The 18661-nt window shown below is 41.1% G+C and overlaps 3 protein-coding genes across 7 annotated transcripts; 1 reads left to right on the top strand and 2 right to left on the bottom strand.

The window, feature by feature from the left end:
* The first annotated feature begins 145 nt into the window (after positions 1-145).
* Positions 146-2799, top strand: LOC133925289 (AT-hook motif nuclear-localized protein 9-like). 2 transcript variants are annotated; one of them, XM_062371201.1, is made up of 6 exons: positions 147-526; positions 650-1181; positions 1541-1608; positions 1713-1880; positions 1985-2143; positions 2352-2799. In XM_062371201.1, exons 2-6 carry the CDS (start codon positions 731-733, stop codon positions 2574-2576), a joined length of 1071 nt encoding a protein of 356 aa, XP_062227185.1. In that variant the 5' UTR covers positions 147-526; positions 650-730; the 3' UTR covers positions 2577-2799. The 2 variants fall into 2 exon arrangements, with proteins under 2 accessions (XP_062227184.1, XP_062227185.1); XM_062371200.1 differs by having other exon boundaries at positions 146-1181.
* LOC133925292 (probable phospholipid hydroperoxide glutathione peroxidase) lies at positions 2694-17754 on the bottom strand. Its single transcript, XM_062371207.1, has 7 exons — positions 17692-17754; positions 17510-17611; positions 17218-17294; positions 17049-17110; positions 3301-3419; positions 3050-3217; positions 2694-2964 (listed from the first exon to the last, which is right to left on the bottom strand). The coding sequence occupies exons 1-7, from the start codon at positions 17713-17715 to the stop codon at positions 2935-2937; spliced, it is 582 nt and encodes a 193-aa protein (XP_062227191.1). The 5' UTR covers positions 17716-17754; the 3' UTR covers positions 2694-2934.
* Positions 9428-17042, bottom strand: LOC133925291 (uncharacterized). 4 transcript variants are annotated; one of them, XM_062371204.1, is made up of 11 exons: positions 14968-17042; positions 14776-14874; positions 12338-12404; positions 11909-11984; positions 10997-11088; positions 10774-10906; positions 10402-10675; positions 10226-10310; positions 9989-10113; positions 9835-9906; positions 9428-9714 (listed from the first exon to the last, which is right to left on the bottom strand). In XM_062371204.1, exons 5-11 carry the CDS (start codon positions 11062-11064, stop codon positions 9620-9622), a joined length of 852 nt encoding a protein of 283 aa, XP_062227188.1. In that variant the 5' UTR covers positions 11065-11088; positions 11909-11984; positions 12338-12404; positions 14776-14874; positions 14968-17042; the 3' UTR covers positions 9428-9619. The 4 variants fall into 4 exon arrangements, with proteins under 4 accessions (XP_062227188.1, XP_062227187.1, XP_062227190.1 ...); XM_062371203.1 differs by having other exon boundaries at positions 12357-12404; XM_062371206.1 differs by having other exon boundaries at positions 12357-12404; positions 14776-14866.
* Positions 17755-18661: the final 907 nt, after the last annotated feature.

The raw sequence follows: 18661 nt of genomic DNA, 5'->3' as shown, positions 1-18661 counted from the left end.
CAGGCCACCGCCCGCGGATGGGCCGAGCGGCGAGGAAAGGACGGGGCGCGCCCAACGGAACGCAACGGCGGCGCCAACGGAGAGAAGAAAATCCGGGCGCCGCAAACTTTCCGTTGGATTGGCCCAAATCTTATCGGCTCGCGCTGTGTGGGGTGGCCGATCGTGCCCGTCCCCCAAAACACAGCGCCGGCCGCTCTCTGTCGTCGCCTCCGCTCGTGTAGGCCACGCCAAGCCAACCGCGTCATCTTATCTCTCTCCCATCATTTCTTTCATCTGATCTATCGTCTCGTCATCTCCTATCTTCTCTCTCTTCCCCTTCTTCAGCCTGCGGCGAGAAGAGAGAAGCAAAGACGAGGAGCTGGCTAGCTGCTTGGCAGCTGCCTGTCCATGTCCGTGACACCGCTCGTGCTCCTGCCTTCCAAGAATCCTGAGCGAGGCTGGGAAAGAAGCTTGCTAGGGCACAGGGGAGACAGAGCGTCCGACGGTCCGAGTCGTTGCCTCTTGCCGCTTGTTCGTCTTGTTTCAGGTCAGAGCTAGCTGATTGATCGTGATCAGAGAAACAGAGCGGTAGTTTTGTTGGGTTGGGCGAGTTCGTAAGTTCGTTCCATGCATGGATGGCAAGGAACTCATCTCACCGTCCGACCTGCAGTCATTCTACGGGCAGCAGCAGCAGCAGCACAGGGCGCTCGGCGGAGGTGGCGGCGGGCATAGCCCGTCCCCGCTCGCCGGGATGCACTCCGTCATCCGCCCCATGCCCAACATGAACATGAGCGCCACGGCGATCCTCAACTCCATCGGCGGTGGCTCCCTTGCCGGCATACAGTTCCAGATGGACCACACGCCGCCGCCGCCATTGCTGCACAACAGCAGCATGAGATCCGTCTCTGGCTCTGGTTCTGGCGCGGTGCCGACCGGGCCGCCTGGTGCGACTCCCGCGGATCCGGTCAAGCGGAAAAGAGGTAGGCCGCGTAAATACGGGCCGGACGGCACCATGAAGGCGGCTGCATCGGCGGCGCAGCAGCAACAGCAACAGCAGCAGATGGTGAGTGCGCCGACGAGGATGGGGTCCATGTCCGGAGCTGAGATGCTAGGCAGCTCGGGGCTGGAGGACCCGGCGCAGAAGAAGCGACGTGGACGACCGCCAGGAACGGGGAATAAGAAGCAGCCCTCGCCCTCTGTAGGTAAGTGGACACGCTGATTTTTGCTCTCGTTTTTTTACCAAAATATTTTCTTGTTTTTCAAATCCGAAATAGAATTCCAATGACTTAAAAACTTCTAGTTTTTAGTTACCTTCCGGTTTGGTCGTAGCAGCCTTTTGATATGTCAGGCTGTTTAGAAAGGAGTAGAAAGAATGTCACTTCGTTGTCTGGATGCAGAACGCGCTCTGCCTACTTAACATATGCGACACAGGCATCTGGAAATTAAAACACGCCTTTTGTCAGTAAAAAAGAATCAATGAACCATTGGAGAAATTGAACATGTAAATGATTTCGATGTTCTCACCTGATCGTGACCATGTTTGCGCCATTGCGTGTTCCAGGCAATGCGTTCTCTGGTTCAGCTGGAACGAGCTTCACGCCGCACATTATCACAGCATCTCCTTCAGAGGTACGCCAGCCCAGCAATGGCTTTCTGCTCTGTTTGTTCCAAGAAAGAGAATGCAGCTTCGGTTTGGGTACAACTATTACACTGCCACCGTGTTTAATTATCAGGACGTTGCCGGGAAGATCGTTGCCTTCGCGAACCAGTCGTCAAGGGCGGTGTGCGTCCTCTCGGCGATGGGCTCCGTCTCCAGGGTCGTCCTCCGCCACCCGGCAGATGCCTCCCCTATGCCAAGGGCTCACGCGCCTCCGCCCTACAAGAACCCGGCCATCTACGAGGTACGTACGTGAACAACGCAACGCAGGAGGTCGGCGGCCTGTTTCTAATGCTCGCAGGGTTGTAAGTTATAACTCGCCATGATGTTTGATGTGCATGCTCGCAGGGTTTCTTCGAGATCCTGAGCATGTCTGGCTCTTACAACCTCAAGGAGGGCTCACAGAGCCTGCAAAGTGGCGGGCTCAGCGTCACGCTCTGCAGCCCCGAGAGGAATGTGATCGGAGGTGTTTTGGGCGGAGCACTGGTAGCTGCCAGTACCGTGCAGGTACAATACCCAATCTCTATTGGAGTATTGCTTCATAAAAGTGCACTGTTTGACTCACCAGCTGCTAAACTAAAAATTGATAGGACATCCAAATGTTTTTTTGTAAATGCAACTCACCACAATTAAATCTGGATACACAAGTAAGAAGCTCCTGATTTAGTATTCAAGTATTCAGCTAAAGTTTACAAATTTTCATCGGCTTTTGCAGGTGGTGCTAGGGAGTTTTCACCAGGCAGGGTCCAGACCAAAGTCCAAGAAAGCCGGGAAGCAGCCGGCCTTCAGCTCCGACTCGCTCACCGGCGGGCAAGATGCGTCGCCCAGCTCTGGGCACAACCAAAATCTAACGCCACCCTCTGTAACAGGAGGGTGGCCTAGCTCCGGGATATTTGACACGACAGGTTCCAGCATTGATATCAACTCATCTAGAGGCTAGCTCATTTGTCGACAATTACAGCTCTCAAGAATTTTCTGTTTGCAGAAGAATACCGAAACCATACTTCGAAATAGCACATTCGGTTTTTTGAGTAAATTCTTATAGATTCCACTAGGCAGCGTTCAATGTTATGTTATTCGAATCCAACTATCTGCTTCCTTCTTCCTTTGCGAGACATGTCATTCCCGATTATACATTTATAGTATCATTGTTATCCTCTCAACCGTTAACAGTTGGTAACATACAACGTGACAAGAATTACTCGCAAGTCATAACAGTATGCATACTGATGAATATCCAGTAGACAAAAGCAGATGACAACATATAACGAGCGGACGATGATCTTCCACAGCGAGATCTAGGCCTCCAAAAGCTTCTCAATGTCATTCTGCAGAAACGACGTCGACCAGGTGGATCTCCATGTTCGTGAAGAAAAGCAACATGGAAGGGTAAAGATTATACTATATTGTCACCTCAATGTTCAAGGGGGAGCTGGTTGGTGCATATCTTCTCACGACATGACCATCTTTGTCAACTAAAAACTTGGTGAAGTTCCATTTGATGCGCTCTCCAAAGAGACCGCCTTTCTCTGACTTCAGGAACTTGTACAACGGAGCAGCATTGCTGCCGTTCACGTCAACCTATTTGAGGGCATATTTAGATCGAAACAATGCCTGTGTAATTCGACGCTAACACGAAAAGAAAGGTTCTCCATTGGATATACCTTGCCAAAAATAGGGTATTTTGCTTTGAAGCGGGTGCAAGCAAACTCCGCAATCTGATCATTACTACCTGGTTCTTGTCCACCAAACTGATTGCATGGGAACGCCAGTATCTCCAATCCTATTTGGAGCGAAAAAGGCAAAGAAATATGAAACTTGAAGAGAAAACAAAGCTTTGGGTTATTGGTGGTGCTGTTGAAGGCAATTTATAACCTCGTTTCCAAAAGAAAAATAATGATGGATATAACAAGATAAAGGATAGCAGCAGAAGTAGCCTCCATCTACAGATAAATGCCTGCTCTTATGACTGGAGTGTCTACAATAGCATGAGGGAAAAAAATGAAAGAATCGATGCAGTGCAAATATGGACAACAGTACAAAGGACACGTTCTTTAACAATAAACATGAATGGCTTAATAGAGTTGCTCAAAGAAAATGAGTATGTACCAAAGAAACATGAATGGTGCGGACAGAGAACTTGATGGCCTGCTTGTCTAGGTATTGTGATCTATGGATTGTGAAAATGTTCCGTTGTCATCTTTTATGGTTAGGATTTATACGTGCAGCGACGAAAAACCTTATATCCCTTTAATATTTATCAGCGTAGGTAAACTCTGTGCCGGGTTATATGATACTAGTAAGGTACCCGTACGTTGCTACGGTATAAATATTTTCGAACGTGTATTTTATTATTTCGATAGCATGAAAGAAAAGAAGAAGAATATGATTAAAATAGTATATCATTCATAGATTACATAGGCATAGAAACAAATAAATTGTTTTGTGTCGAACATGATATGTATTTACGAGGTGAGGACTTCTTTGTAGACAATATTTTTGGTTATTGTGCAGGCTGAATCTACGCTAGCATCATTTTCCGATGCAGCAAGTATTTTGATATTTCTCCTAGCAGTTGCTCGCGACAGGGCGACATAGAGCTGACCATGAGAGAATACTGGATTAGGTAGATAGATTCCAACATGAGGGATCGTTTGTCCTTGTGCTTTATTGATCGTCATTGCGAAGCTCACTCTGATAGGAAATTGATTCCTCTTAAACTTAAAGGGGAACATATCATCATCAGATGGGCACAAAGGTATCCTTGGTAGGAATACTCTTTTTCCAGCATGTTGACCTAGCACAATTTTTGCATCGATAGTGTTCCTTTGAAATGCTTGGACTATCAACCTTGTCCCATTACACAAACCATTAGCTGGATCTAGATTTCTGAGCAAAATCACAGGGCAATTGACCTTTAGCTTGAGGATGTGCGGTGGTAATCCATTTGGGGTTAGAGAATTCAAGAATTCGGGAGGGTAGTAATTGTTTGGATCATCAATTGCAAGATCATAGCTGTGATAGACCATCTCATCACCAGGAAATCGTTCGATAAGCCTCATGTTTATGTCATCGACGTTCTCATTCCTTGTTGACAAAATAGCACGAGATGTGATGTAGTCTGAATTGGATATGTGTGTTGCTAACATAGGAAACACTCTATCAATAAGATTATCAATGTCTGATTCTGCACCAGTGTAAGGCACACATATCTCATCGGGTATCTTTACATAGTCATCTTTCACAGTTTCTTCAGTGCCATTCCCGATACGTAGTAGGTATTTAGAAAACCATGGATCTGATTGAGCCCTCATATTACGAACAAGCCTCAGCTTTTGCATGTTTTCCCATAGGTAAGATTTGCGTAATGTTGCATTTATTATTTGTGCTCTTGTACCCTTTCGCACAACTGGAAGGACCTGCCTGAAGTCGCCTCCAAAAACAATCGTTTTTTCCTCCAAATGGTAGATCAGGCTTTTCCATGATGTCTCTCAGGCTCTTATCAAGTGCCTCAATTGCTTGCCTTTTTGTCATAGAGACCTCATCCCATAATATAAGTGAAGCCATTCGAAGAAGTTTCGCGGTCTCACTCTGCTTTGTAAAGTTACACACTCCTCCTTCTTGTATGCCCAATGATATCTTAAATCTTGAGTGTGCAATCCTGCCTCCAGGCAGGATTGAGGCAGCAACACCAGATGTTGCAGTAGCAATTGCTATTTTTCCCTCACTACGGACCTTCGCTAGCAAAGCTTTGTATAGGAATGTCTTTCCGGTCCCTCCAGGACCATCAACAAAGAATGCAGTTCCATTACCGCTGTCAACATAGGATAATATTTTGTCATAAGCATACCGTTGTTCACGATTGAGAGATGACACGACCGAGGCAAATTCATGGTCTACCTCTATAGATCTCTCTTCAAATATTTCCCTTACCTCTCCATACATGGTGTCATGCTCCTCTTCGATCTCAGGAAGAGGGAATGATGATATGTCTTTACCCATTGACTGTAGCATATTTCTAATATCCAACAGAACCATTTGTTCAACTACATGTGAGTTCATTTGGTCTCGTCGGAAGTCATCAGACATTGCCTCTAGGTGCTTGTTCCATATCCCACGGACATCGTTGGGTTCGCAGAAAACCAATATTGTGGCAAACAGCCTTCGGAGAGATGATGGCATATGGAATATTTCAGCCTCTGTTAGGCAATCGTCGATGTTATTGTCTGACTCAATAAGACCTCTTTTCTCAGCAGCTTCTCGGAAGGTAGGGTAGACAACACCATCAAATGTCCTTAGATTTTCATATGAAGTAGCACCTGCCACGTGGTTTAGTAGTACCCTTAGATAGTATCTTTCTCCCTCCGCAGGATGCGCTGAGATGATCCTTCCAACCTGTGTGCGTTGTTTTCTCTTCTTCCATTTCTTTAATGTAGGGTTCCAAACTGCATATTCTGGAAATTCCCTGTATAGTATGCTTCGTGCCCACGGGAACTCACAATTCGCCTTAAAATACCCAGTTAACATGGTCTCAGAGGCACTTTGTTGGTCCAAAACATGACGTACATCCGCGTTATCCCTGTAGGACACGAGATGCATGCCAGGGAGATGAAGTTGCAGCTGGAGCACTGGGGGGAAGATCCCACTAAGATCGAAGGCAAAGATTCTCCACAATGCCTCCTGTGGGGCTACCCATCTAGCTTCCCTGTAATCATCGATCTCATTAATCTCATGATTGTCATTGGCATCATTGATAGAAACAGATACCCTGTCATGACCCTTGTAGATGTATTTGTAAAGGTACTTGACAGCCTTAATACTTGAACAAACCTCGGCGTTGATGTGGCAGTCATACCTCCTTAGTAGCTTAGGATTATATGGTACAACCCATCTGTTGTCCAAGACATGCCCTCTTACATGTACCTTTTGCCCATCATCCCGTCTTCTGTAGATGGGGTAAGAGTCCTTGCCTTGGAGAGTTGTATCAGTAAACTAGCGTGGATAATAGCTCTTGCATGTGCGATTTTGATTCTTCATACATACATTACCAGGATTTAACGAACCACAGGGACCATGCATCATGTGTTTGACAACCATTTCATGAAGCTCAGGATACCTTTCCTTGGTTGGAAGCTCTGCGGAAATGACAGTGGTGTACTGTTCTGGACATGTAAGCTTATAGCCTGACTTCATGATAAGGAGGAAGTGTACATGCGGTAGACCCCTTTTCTGGAACTCGATGACATGGACATGCGCCGCAACAACACCAAGGATGTGATTATGGAAGAGCTGAAACTTGAGATCATCTAATTTTGCTTTAAATACTCGCACAACAAGATCAGGACGGTCTTGTGGTGTCTGGCCAGGTTCAAGCTCCCTAAGTATTTCTTCCCAGTTAGGGTTGCAAGTCATGGTGAGGAAGATGTCTGGTTTACCGTACTTCTGCACCAAGGCCATAGCATCCATGTATCGTCGTCTCATATCCCTCAGGCCACCAATAAATGACGCTGGAAGGACCCATCTTTTGCCCATTGCACTCGCTCGATTCTCCCCTGCAGATACACTATCCACTAAGCCCTGGTAAAGATCTGCACGTATTCTCGATTGGTTGTGCAGAATATAGTTTAGACGCGATGTTTCAAGCTTTATATAGGTATCAACTGCAAATTGCTGGAATAGGCGCTTCCCATGCAAGATGGTGTTGAAAATTCCACGGCGCATCTGGAACTTGTAGCAATAATATTCGCGCATCGTGACGCACAACGTGCTATTAGTGTCTATCAAGAAAAGAGTATACATGATCAGTTAATTAGTAGAAGATTGATAAGTACCATGAGAAAATGGATGTAATGCAACTATATATCACTTAACTAACCTGGGTTATCGGGATTTACGGACTGAGACCTTCGTATCTGTCTAATATCAACACCTTGTTTTGGTATCTCTGGATGCCAACCAAGCTCCCCACTCGGGAAAAGGAGAGGATATGACAAAGGGTCATAGCACCCATGATGAGGTCTGATTGAATAATATGTGTCATTATTAGCAAAGAGAGTTATGCTGCGATCAAAATGTTTGTGCAACTCGCTCCCCTCGACCCACACAGCAGCCACCTCTGATGTTAATGGCATGTTATATACTCTTTGGTCTAGTTTGTATTCAATGTTTAGCACAATACGATATTCGTCCATGTCTTCAACTTGTCCTAGGCTCCTGAATGTTTCAGAGTAAGGGTTGTCTCTTAGGATGCCCACCAAACTTCTAATGACACTCCTATCTCTTGCTCTATATGTTTCATCTCGGGCGCATCGAAAACGATGTGATAAGGAAGGATCGTCATCATAGAAGTATAGTTGCAAATGGCTCGGGTCATCATCTCGTTGTCCGAATGAGTGTATATTGTGGTACATTTGTCCATGAGCTTTAAATGTGTACACTCCATCTCTTGCATTTGCGAGTTCCTTGTCATAATCACAATAGAGTGTGGTGAACGAGAAATGACCATTGAAAAATCTAATGCTATCCCGAAAATGTTGTGATTCAGGATCCCCACTTGTGTACAGCAGTCGAAGCTCTTCTGGTGGTTCTGGCATCTCCAGTTTGACTTTCCCATCCTTGCAACAAAATCCCAATGACTCATATTCGAACCTTCTCGCACCACAATGGTGACAGTTTGGCTGAGGTTTCAACATATGAGTGCTATCTGGTAGGTTCTGATAGATAGCTTCTGTTGTATCAATATTGTTGGAGCCAACCATAGAGCCATTTGTTGCATCGGTAATATTTGTACCCATGACATAATTTGCACGGGGAGTGCTTCGTCTTGCCATGTTACGTTGGTTTTGTTTATCTCGCCTTGCATGCCTCTGCTCAGGCGTCATATTTGCATAACGTTGCCTAGCACAAGCCCGTCTGCTTGCAACTTGCTCGGGCGTCATGCTTGCACGGCGTGCTCTATCACGTTGTCGCCTTGCTTCTGCACGGTCCACTGTCCTCCCATGAGTGTTTGTTTGTTCTGACTGTATCTGTTGTTGCTGCTCCAGTGTAGCAATGGCTGGATTTGCCATAAAATCAAGGTTATGTTTCCCGCATATTCAAAGGCATATTTAAGCTAGTAGCATTACTAAAATTCATACTAAGCTTTTACCATTAGAGCCTTCGCCTCGTAATAGCCCCTCTGATGTGAGGGTACTTTGGGCTGAAATTAAAAACGAGGATGGTAGTCGATGTGTTTCATCTTTATCGTTTGATGAACTATCACATGAAGCATATGATGGTTCTTGAATAGAAATTCCAGAAGAGCTATGTGGCATATAGTTGTTGCGAGACCTCTTTCTTGTGCGGTGTCCATCTATAACTATATATAAAAAAAAATTAAAATGAGAGTAGCACATATGTTTTTATTATATTAGTTTAACGTTGTAGCATGGGCTATATAGCTAACATTACAATTAGTCGTGTTAAAATGCATACCTTCTTTTCCTTTTCTTCTTGACTGGTTTCGGTCTTCCGACATTTTGACAATTTGTTGGTAATGTGATATATATACCCTAAAATATGAATATATTATTTGACAATTTAATAGTTCAGAAAATATTTCAAAAACGTATCTTACAGTGCTAGATTCATTATGTTATAAACAGAAAATATTAAATTACATACATTTTTTTTCACATAGTTCTGCTTAATTGTTTATTTAGTTATGGCATATTAAAGAGTAAGTTATGCATTGAGAATTCCACATACTTTGGACCATCTCAACATACTTTGAACCATCTCAAAGCACTTTTTAATTTCAGTCCCAAATACACATCCATTGAAAAGTAGTCTAGAAATAAGATAATCCATTGGTATAATTACTTAAACAACACAAAAATCACAATAAAACTAAAAACTTGATAACCGATAGACACATTAACATGTGTGAATAATGTCTAGCTATAGTAGTCTTCTAAGAACTATTAGTACTTGTAGCCATCACACTCAAACCACGGTTGCTAGGTACGCCCATCTATTCTCAAGAAATCTGTTAACAAAACGGAGATCCATAGATCCTGTGATCACCGATCTGCGCACGCCTGCATGTCCGAATAGGATTGTTTCAATTAATATTTGACAAAACTGTATTATTTCTTAATTTCTCAGTGAAAATATTTGTGCATGTATTGACTTTTCTTGATGTTGTTAGAAATACTCACTCTGCAGTGCACGTGTAGCGCAATGACTTGGGTTGAATTTAAAAGTTGTATGCTCTGAAGTCTCCAAGCACCCTGATTTCAAATTTTGTTATTAATGAAGTAACTTAACAAGTATAATGGTTAAGTATGCCTTTATTAATAAGAAACCAATTACCGTGTCTCCTGTTATTTTGAAGCATAGTTAACAAGACTATGTCATTGTTAGCATTAGCCAATGTCCAGCTACGCGCATGTCGGGTCAAATGGTGGGACCAAACCCCAACAACAATCAAGTTGCACCTTTAAACATAGAAAACTTTTAGTTATTTTTCTGCATATTGTGTTATAGCATTTTTTTTATCCTGATGCACCTTTTTGTACTAACAAAATTATTAACATAACTCAAAGGTACCTTGTGTCCATGAGTGTGACCTCTCTATAGAGGCTACAACCAATGTGCTCAATTGCTGCCCAATGCACAACTACTCCAGCTATATCTGCACCATTATTCTTGGTCAGGTTTTTTGTGTAAATTCATTTTTTTCTTTACTTTTTTTATAAGTCTAAAATGGAAAGCTTGAAACTTACCTACAAAAGTCTTATTAGGACGGCGATACACTTCAGGGAATGACATAAGGTGCTTTGGGTAGAGCGGAAACTGAATAGGCATGGTATACGGCTCAACCCTAGTGCGATTGTTCAAGACACACTCATATCGATGTCCAATATTTCGAAATTGCAACGCCTCCTCCCAGTTAGGATCGAATCTTACTTCATGTAAGGTATAAACACATCCTTCAGCAAGTAAAGCATTGAATCTTTCAACGTTGTTGTTCGATGCAATTGCTTCCATTTTGGACCCCTTTAAAAGTTAATAACAACCAATGTTATGTAGTGATGAAAATTTCTTATTACACTATTGTTATTCTCTATATGAATCAATTAATACAAGTGACTTACACAGGTATCCATGAGGATAAAGTGTTGGCTATCACGATAACGAGGCTGGATAGGGAACTTGACATCTATCATAACAACGATACTCCATGATGTCTCCAAGTCCAAAATATCAATATCATCGAATAATTTGAATCTGTATCATAAAAATATATTTTAGTTTTATTTCTTAACAAATCATTTTAGTTTAACAAATCATTTTAGCTTTTATTTCTTAACAACTCACCTAGGAACCACTGGGCGATGGGAAAAATCTGCGTAAGTTCTCTTTCGGGTAATATTTTTTGGCACCATTGAGCTAGCAGCACAAGTTGATGGCTTCGAAAAGTGAAAAATTGTTAAAATATATAATTGGTTGGAAGCAAAATCTTGACGTCTCTTGAAAAACCAACTGACACACATTGTACATATGTTTTTCAATTTTTGATGCCTATCTTTTGAACTGCTCATATAAAAATTGTTTGAACTGCTCATATAGAAAAGTTGTTGATTGTTTTAGTATAGCAAAATTGATTGAACTGCTCATATTAAAAATTGCAAGTACTTCTCAACCACTTTGTTTAAGTTAGTTAATTTTAAAATTCTTTTATGATGTGGATACTATCTCAAAAGTTTAATTTATATTCAGTACTATTTGCAAAGAATATGTTTTTGAACTTAGAAAATAACTTTGTACTCAGAAAATTACTACACGAATTATTCGGTACTATTACTGTATAGCAATTCCAAGCATAACAAGGAAGAATAGCAAAGATGTTAACCCAATTACAACCACTTTGTTTAAGTTAGTTAATTTTAAAATTCTTTTATGATGTGGATACTATCTCCAAAGTTTAATTTATATTCAGTACTATTTGCAAAGAATTTATTTTTGAACTTAGCAAATAGCTTTGTACTTAGAAAATTGCTACACGAATTATTCGGTACTATTACTGTATAGCAATTCCAAGCATAACAAGGAAGAATAGCAAAGATGTTAACCCAATTATAAGTAATTCTAAAATATGTTAACTAAATTATAACCATGGCAAGGATGAAGAACAAGACATGTAACAGCATAGCATCCTCCTTTTGAAGCTAACTAAGATATGGAACAATTCACACCATTAATCAGCTAAATGGAAAGAATTTGACTTACCTCTTGAGCTCACTCAATGGTTCATGTAATGTCCCACTCTACTCGCTACAATTTCTTTCTTCTTCTTTCCTCAATTCTGCAAAAAAAAAAAAAAAAAATGCATTCTCATAATCTCGGCATCCTCATGGGCATTTTAGCTAAAACTGGTAGAGCGCGGTTGTCAGGTGTATGTGGCTGCAAGTCCATGAAGATTACAGCATGCCTTTTTATTGAAAAAAAGTCAGAAAAAAAAAGAAGAGATTATGATCAAACTTAGGCATATAATACAGTGTAGCCGAAGTTATCGGCAGAATACAATGTACATTACCAAAGGCATATAATCAAACTTATGTTATTTTGGTAACTATACGTTATAGTGTACAATGTACCTTACCAAAGGTTATCAAACTAAGTTACACTTATTCTCAGTGAACATAAAATGGTACTCACAGGGAAAAGCAAACTCAACTTGTTCTCGGCTGCTCCCTCGTTCAGGTAGGTAGGGTCTCCAGGAGAACTGAATCCATAGAGGCAGGTGTTTAATTTTTTGTAAAGTTCAGGAGGCTCTGCCCCCAATTTCATTAAGGAAACTGATGCTCTTATACAGATTTAAAAAAATGAGTTGCGATAGAGAAAAAACTATTGCTTCTTGACACAAATCTGTAGGGAAGTATATAAAGTAATAAACATATATGGGAAATGTAGTGATAAACATGTCTTAGTTACTTCCAGTTCAATGATTGGTTATGAGATTTCAGATTAACTATATTACATGCAGTGCAAGCCTCAGCATGGAAGACAACACATGAATAAGTTTTATTCTGCGGGGGTGAAACAAGATATAGTCAATTATAAATGGTAAAAAGAAAACACAAGAGTGTTTATTTACAAATTAACAATTCGTTGGAATTGGGAATTAGAGGCATGATCTACCAGCTGCTGTTGAAATGTAGATCCGGCTTATACTTTCTGCGAGTGAATGAACCATTTAGTGTTGAGCAAAACAATCAAAACAACCATATTATCACTATAACTTTGCAGTTGCAACCTTGTCAATATAACCTGCTTCATTGTTTCTCGGATCCATCATTTCGCTCCATTTCTCTTAGAAGTTAAACAGGTCTTCTTAACTTATTAATCTTGTAGTCATGTGAGGATTTTTTGGAGCCTCCACTGGAAGAACTTTTAAGGCAGCTGAAGGCACAAGGCGGTAGACGATTTAGCTAATGGTTGGCTCTGTGAGCAGCTGGCCAGTACCCTGTCAGCACTGAACTCACCTGATGATTTGTTCAACTTTTTCGATAAGCTACGAGGTGAAGTTCACATGACGTGTGTATGTTTTTGAGTTCTTTATTTCCTTTCATAGAGAGGCTTTCAAATAGACAGCTCACAGTCACAGCTTGCTCTAAAATTATTTTTGCCAGGTGTGCTCACTGCACCAGAATATGTGAATATCTAAACTGATAGAATTCTATGAAGTTGCAGATATACTTCATCCTTAAAATCTCTTTGGATCTTCCTTCTGCAATATAATCCTAAAAAAGGTATCTGCTGGTGTTAATGTGAAGTTCAGTTTAGACACTTTTGTCCGTTGGTAATCATTTTGTAAAATTAGCATCATTGGTAATAAGTAACTGTAAGTGTTATGATCTGAATCATGTGCTATTTCTAGATTTCCAGTCAGGCCAGGTGCACTGGAGTAGAATGATTCTAATCACTTCATTTAATTAGGCAAGTCTTGATGAATTGAACCTTGTGATTCTCCCAAACATTAATTAATTATGCATGTGGAGCTGCACATGTAACTTAGCAGTAGACTGTTGAAAATCAGATTCCCTTTCTTGTCAACTAATAAATGAAGTTCCAGAAGTACTTAAGAGTTAAAATAATGATGCCTAAAAAAAACCTAAGACAGCTCTGCACCTTTCTCTTGCACATATGAATAAATGCATTGCCAAATAGCCTTGAAAAGGCCAAAGCTTGAAACTGTTTTGTATCAATTTGAAAGCTTCAAATAAGAAACTTATGCAAACCTGCCACTGACAACATTGAAAACATCATGGCCTAGCCTCACAATATTTTTGTTGTTTCTTTCAATGACTAATTATTTAACCTGATTACTTGATGATGCAAAACTTGTGTGTGCATATCTAAACTGCAGATTGATCTACTTGAAAATAGCTTTGAACTCAGAAAATTCAGTACTATTTCCAAAGAATATGTGCATATCTAAACTGCAGATTGATCTAATTCAGTACTATTTCCAAAGAATATGTATTTGAACAATCAGAAAATAGCTACATGTATCTTATTTCGAACTGAAGATTGGTCTACTTGAAAATAGCTTTGAACTCAGAAAATTCAGTACTATTTCCAAAGAATATGTGCATATCAAAACTGCAGATTGATCTAATTCAGTACTATTTCCAAAAAATGTGTATTTGAACAATCAGAAAATAGCTACATGTATCTTATTTAAACTGCAGATTGGTCTACTTGAAAATAGCTTTGAACTCAGAAAATTCAGTACTATTTCCAAAGAATATGTGCATATCTAAACTGCAGATTGATCTAGTTCAGTACTATTTCCAAAGAATATGTATTTGAACAATCAGAAAATAGCTTTGAACTCAGAAAATAGCTACATGTATCCTATTTTTATCTCCACAGGAGTCTCAGAATGCAGATCCTTTTTGTGACTGTGTCAGATAGCGTATAGCAGTACCATTTACTCCAATCTCATGAATGAAAATATGAAATTAAACCATAGAAAGTATGAAGTGCTAACAAAGAAGGGGGAAAATGAAGGAGCAAGCAATCGTGCCAATCACAGAAAGTATGAAGTGCTAACCAGAGAAGGGGGAAAATGAAGGAGGAAGCAATCGTACCAATCACAGCAATCGTACCAGAAGAAATTGTTCGCTAGCCTTCTCCCCTCCTCCTCCTCGGCTACTTTTTTCTATTCCCCGGCGGGCTACCCTACACGGCTAGTAGCAGAGTGGGAACATCTGTAAGAGTGGAAACAGGTATTGCAGAATGGAAGGAGTGGGCAATTTGCAGAATGGAAGGAGTGGGCAAACCTTTTTGTACTGGCGGTTACTACGGAGACGAGCAGTTGCTGCAGGAGCTTGAGACGTGCTGTGTGCATGGTGGTTACCACCATCTCCTTGCTTTGGACCGTCCCGCTGTCGAGCACCACCAGCGAAAACCGGCGTTGCGAGGGGGAGATGGAGGGTCGGGATCGACAACGCGGCGGACTAATCGCGGCAGCTCTGGTGGCGGCCATGGATGGGAGAACGCGGCGGCCATGGCGCATAGACGGCGCAGGCGGCGTGCGTGGGAGCTGCGTGGGAGCTGCAACGCGGCGGCCATGGCGCGGGAGCTGCAAGCGGCAGCCATGGCGCATCCGTGGGACGGTCGGCGGTCGGCTGCGGCGCGAGGAGTTCGGTAGCTCGTGCGTGATAGGGTTAGCAGACGGCTTCTGCGGCTCGGGGATCTCCAGGTCGTGAACATTGGGCTGACTGGATTTTTGTTTTTTTTTTGGGCCTGTGAGGATGTGAGGACGACGCACGATTTTGGCCCAGGATGAGAACGACTCACGACGAAAGAGCTGCTTTAAAGGAGTAGAGATTTGTGCTTCGAACTACTATTGTTCGACAAGTTAGATTTTGTATTCTCACAAAGTCACTTTATAAAAAATTTCACACACTTTTACACCAACTAAATGAAGAAATATCGATAAAATAACATCCAAATAAATTCAAGGATAGGATGAACCGTTTGGACAACTGTATGCATGAGTACCATTTTTCGTCAAATAAATGTGCAATATTTTTCAATTTACCGAATACAAAATCCATATTAAAAAACTAATTATACATATATTTTTTTAATTGAATTAAATCAAATATGTTGCTCGGGAGGTGGGCGATAAAAAAATATCACCCACTGTACAGGCAAGATGAATGTCTCACATGTTCAACATGTAAGATTAAGTTCTCGCCCGCCGAACGAACAAGATCTTTCTCTCTTCTGTTATTAAATTTACTGGCAGCCGAGGTCCACAAAATCTTGTCTGTTCAACGGTAGGGTATATCTCATTATTTTTCAAATGGACATGTAATCTTAAATATTTGAAAAAAAATTCCGCACGTGCAGGGAAACTACTCGCGGACAAGCGAGCGGCCCACAGACTCGGCTGGGGCCTTGCGGATGAGGGGGCTCGGCCACAAGTGACGATCCACACAGGAAAGGTTTGTTTTCAACGTGATATAGTTACCGTTGAAAAAAGTTTGTGTTGAAAATTTTTTTTGATAATTTTTTCTCAAAAATTTCCTCGATGATTTTTTCTCGGTACTTTTTTTATAACTTTTCTTGATAACTTATTTGAAAAAGTTTTTTTTTAAACTTTCCAAAAAGGAAAGTCGCTACTTGCTGTCCTGGCAGCCGCGCACGAATTAGATTGACAAAAATTCTGATTCACACGCGTGCGCAGGGAAACTCACGGGCGAGGGAGCGGCCCACAAAGCGAGCTGTCCAAGCGGCCCACGTACTTGGACGGGGGGCCTCGTGGCTGATGAGGCTTGGGTGCGCATGTTGAGGCCGGTAGGGGGTTCTTGGTCCGGGCCAGTGTGACGTGACGACCAACACGAGAAAGGTTCGTTTTCAACGTGATATAGTTACCGTCGAAAAAAGTTATGCTCAGAATTTTTCTCGATAACGTTTACTCAAAAAAATTTCTGAATAATTTTTTCTCAATAATTTTTTTCGTACTTTTTCTCGGTAACTTTTCTCGATAACTTATTTAAAAATCTCACGTTGGTGGGAAGGAGATCGCTAGTTCTATGCAATTGACGAAAAAAATATTTTATTTCACCGGTTTTTTAAAGGAAAGATCCTGCTAATGAACCGAACCAGACAAGGCACCGGTTCCGGTTTTTTCCAGTTCAACCAATGACCCGAGTCGGTTTTTTATACTATGCTCATAAATGCTCAATCGAGGGATAATGGTTAAGAGGTTAAGGTTTAAGAAACTTCCAAATTGAATCAGAATTTGTTCAAACTACAAGAGAGCTGTAGGGTGAAATCAATGCTTATTTGCCATTGTTACTTTGTGGCAAGTAGAACAAATGCAAATATGCAATTAGAATATGCAAACTACCTCTGTCCCCATACTTCTCATGGAGCAATCCCAGCTCAGTGTAGTTAGAATTCGTCAGACCACTGCAAGGATATCAAGTCAGGTCATAAAACACACACACACACACACACACAAAAGGAATAGAAAAACTCATTCAAGAAAATGGAAATGAAGTCATAAAACATCCTACCATCGAGATGCCACATTCACGATAAGCACAACTTTCCCCTTGTATCTGCTTAGCTCCACGTCATTTCGCCTTGCATCCTGCAAAGTAAATCGAGGTATTCGAAATTTCAATTAGTGTAACTGAGGAAAAAAACAGTATTATAAAGTTTGTTCTTATCTTCATAAATAGTCTCATTGCATCCTTTCAAAAAAAATCAGCGCGCTTTATTTGTTCAAAGTTTCACAGACAAACCCTTGACATGTTTGATAAGCAAAAATGATGCCACAGAGAAATGGAGGGATGGACATTGGACCTTGACGACGAAGTCATGGACGGAGCTAGCAAGCTTGGAAGACGACTCTGCTGCACCCATCTTTGCTTTAAGCAATGCTGAAATGTTTTCTTGCACAAGGCACTGGAGGAAGGATTGCAGAAGAAAAGTGAAGCAACAATACTTGGAAGGAGAGGATGATAATTAGGGCAACTGGCAAGTACCTGCCATGGAGTTTCTTTCTGCATTTCAGCGAAAATTCCCTTTAAGAATTCTCCCTTTTTTCTTGTCCAGATGTTTTCCATAGATGCTAATACCAACCACAGAAATACCATAGTATGATATCTGAATAGGATATTTCTGAATCACAAATATTTCAATGGCAGACAATGCTACACTGAGAAACAGTCACAATATTATGTTCCTATCACAATATCTATGCAAATTCTTAAAACGGTCAGAACCTGACATTATACGCATACTAAAGCTGCTAACAACAACAACAAAGTCTTTATTCAAGTTAATTGGATAGGCTAGAGATAAAAACTACAAGATCCAACTAAAAAGATGATGATAAAATAATAATAAATAAATGTACTAGTAGTAGTAGTAAAAAAATAAAAATAATAACGATATAAGGAGACTGATGTGTAAGTTATGGTTCTGATACGTGGATTACTAACTCCTACGTATTTCTATTCATAGATATTTATTTGAGAATATTCCATTCTTTCAAGTCTCTCTTTACAGACTCTTCCTATATTAAATTTAGTCGATCCATGCATCTTTTCACATTACCAGCATAACTTAGTATTCCGTTATATATGGGTAACTCTGGAAGCCTTCGTTGGATATATATAAATCATCTCAACCAATGTTGAGCAAGTTTTTTTCAATTGACACTATCCCTACCCTATCACGTATCTCATTATTTCAGATTGAATCATTTCTTGTATAGCCATAAATACATCATAACATATGCATTTCAGATAGACATGTCACCTTTTAGTTAGCTAACATTCGGCTCTATACAACATCACAGGTCTAATCGCCATCCTATAGAACTTACCTTTTATTTTTTTGCACAATCTTGCCTTAGAGGATGCCAGAAGCTTGGCGCCATTTTATCCATCCAGCTTTAATTCTATGACTAACATCTTCATCGATATCACCATCCCACTGTAGCATCGATCC

Source organism: Phragmites australis, chromosome 7 (assembly GCF_958298935.1).
Source record: "Phragmites australis chromosome 7, lpPhrAust1.1, whole genome shotgun sequence".
In the NCBI taxonomy this organism is placed as follows: Eukaryota; Viridiplantae; Streptophyta; class Magnoliopsida; order Poales; family Poaceae; genus Phragmites; species Phragmites australis.
The sequence above is the reverse complement of the archived record's forward strand: the minus strand, read 5'-3'. Positions and strand labels throughout refer to the sequence as shown.

What these genes read in the sequence shown, in the direction of transcription:
- LOC133925289 (XM_062371200.1), top strand. Translation starts at nt 611, where the DNA reads ATGGATGGCAAGGAACTCATCTCACCGTCCGACCTGCAGTCATTCTAC. An exon ending in TCACAGCATCTCCTTCAGAG is followed by an intron (nt 1,609 to 1,712) that starts GTACGCCAGCCC and finishes TTTAATTATCAG; the next exon opens with GACGTTGCCGGGAAGATCGT. An exon ending in AGAACCCGGCCATCTACGAG is followed by an intron (nt 1,881 to 1,984) that starts GTACGTACGTGA and finishes GCATGCTCGCAG; the next exon opens with GGTTTCTTCGAGATCCTGAG.
- LOC133925291 (XM_062371202.1), bottom strand. Translation starts at nt 11,244, where the DNA reads ATGAGCAGTTCAAACAATTTTTATATGAGCAGTTCAAAAGATAGGCAT. An exon ending in TTATCCTCATGGATACCTGT is followed by an intron (nt 10,676 to 10,773) that starts GTAAGTCACTTG and finishes TAACTTTTAAAG; the next exon opens with GGGTCCAAAATGGAAGCAAT. An exon ending in TCAAAATAACAGGAGACACG is followed by an intron (nt 9,907 to 9,988) that starts GTAATTGGTTTC and finishes ATTTGAAATCAG; the next exon opens with GGTGCTTGGAGACTTCAGAG.
- LOC133925292 (XM_062371207.1), bottom strand. Translation starts at nt 17,715, where the DNA reads ATGCAGAAAGAAACTCCATGGCAG. An exon ending in AGAAAGAAACTCCATGGCAG is followed by an intron (nt 17,612 to 17,691) that starts GTACTTGCCAGT and finishes TCCTTCCTCCAG; the next exon opens with TGCCTTGTGCAAGAAAACAT. An exon ending in GTGAATGTGGCATCTCGATG is followed by an intron (nt 17,111 to 17,217) that starts GTAGGATGTTTT and finishes ATATCCTTGCAG; the next exon opens with TGGTCTGACGAATTCTAACT.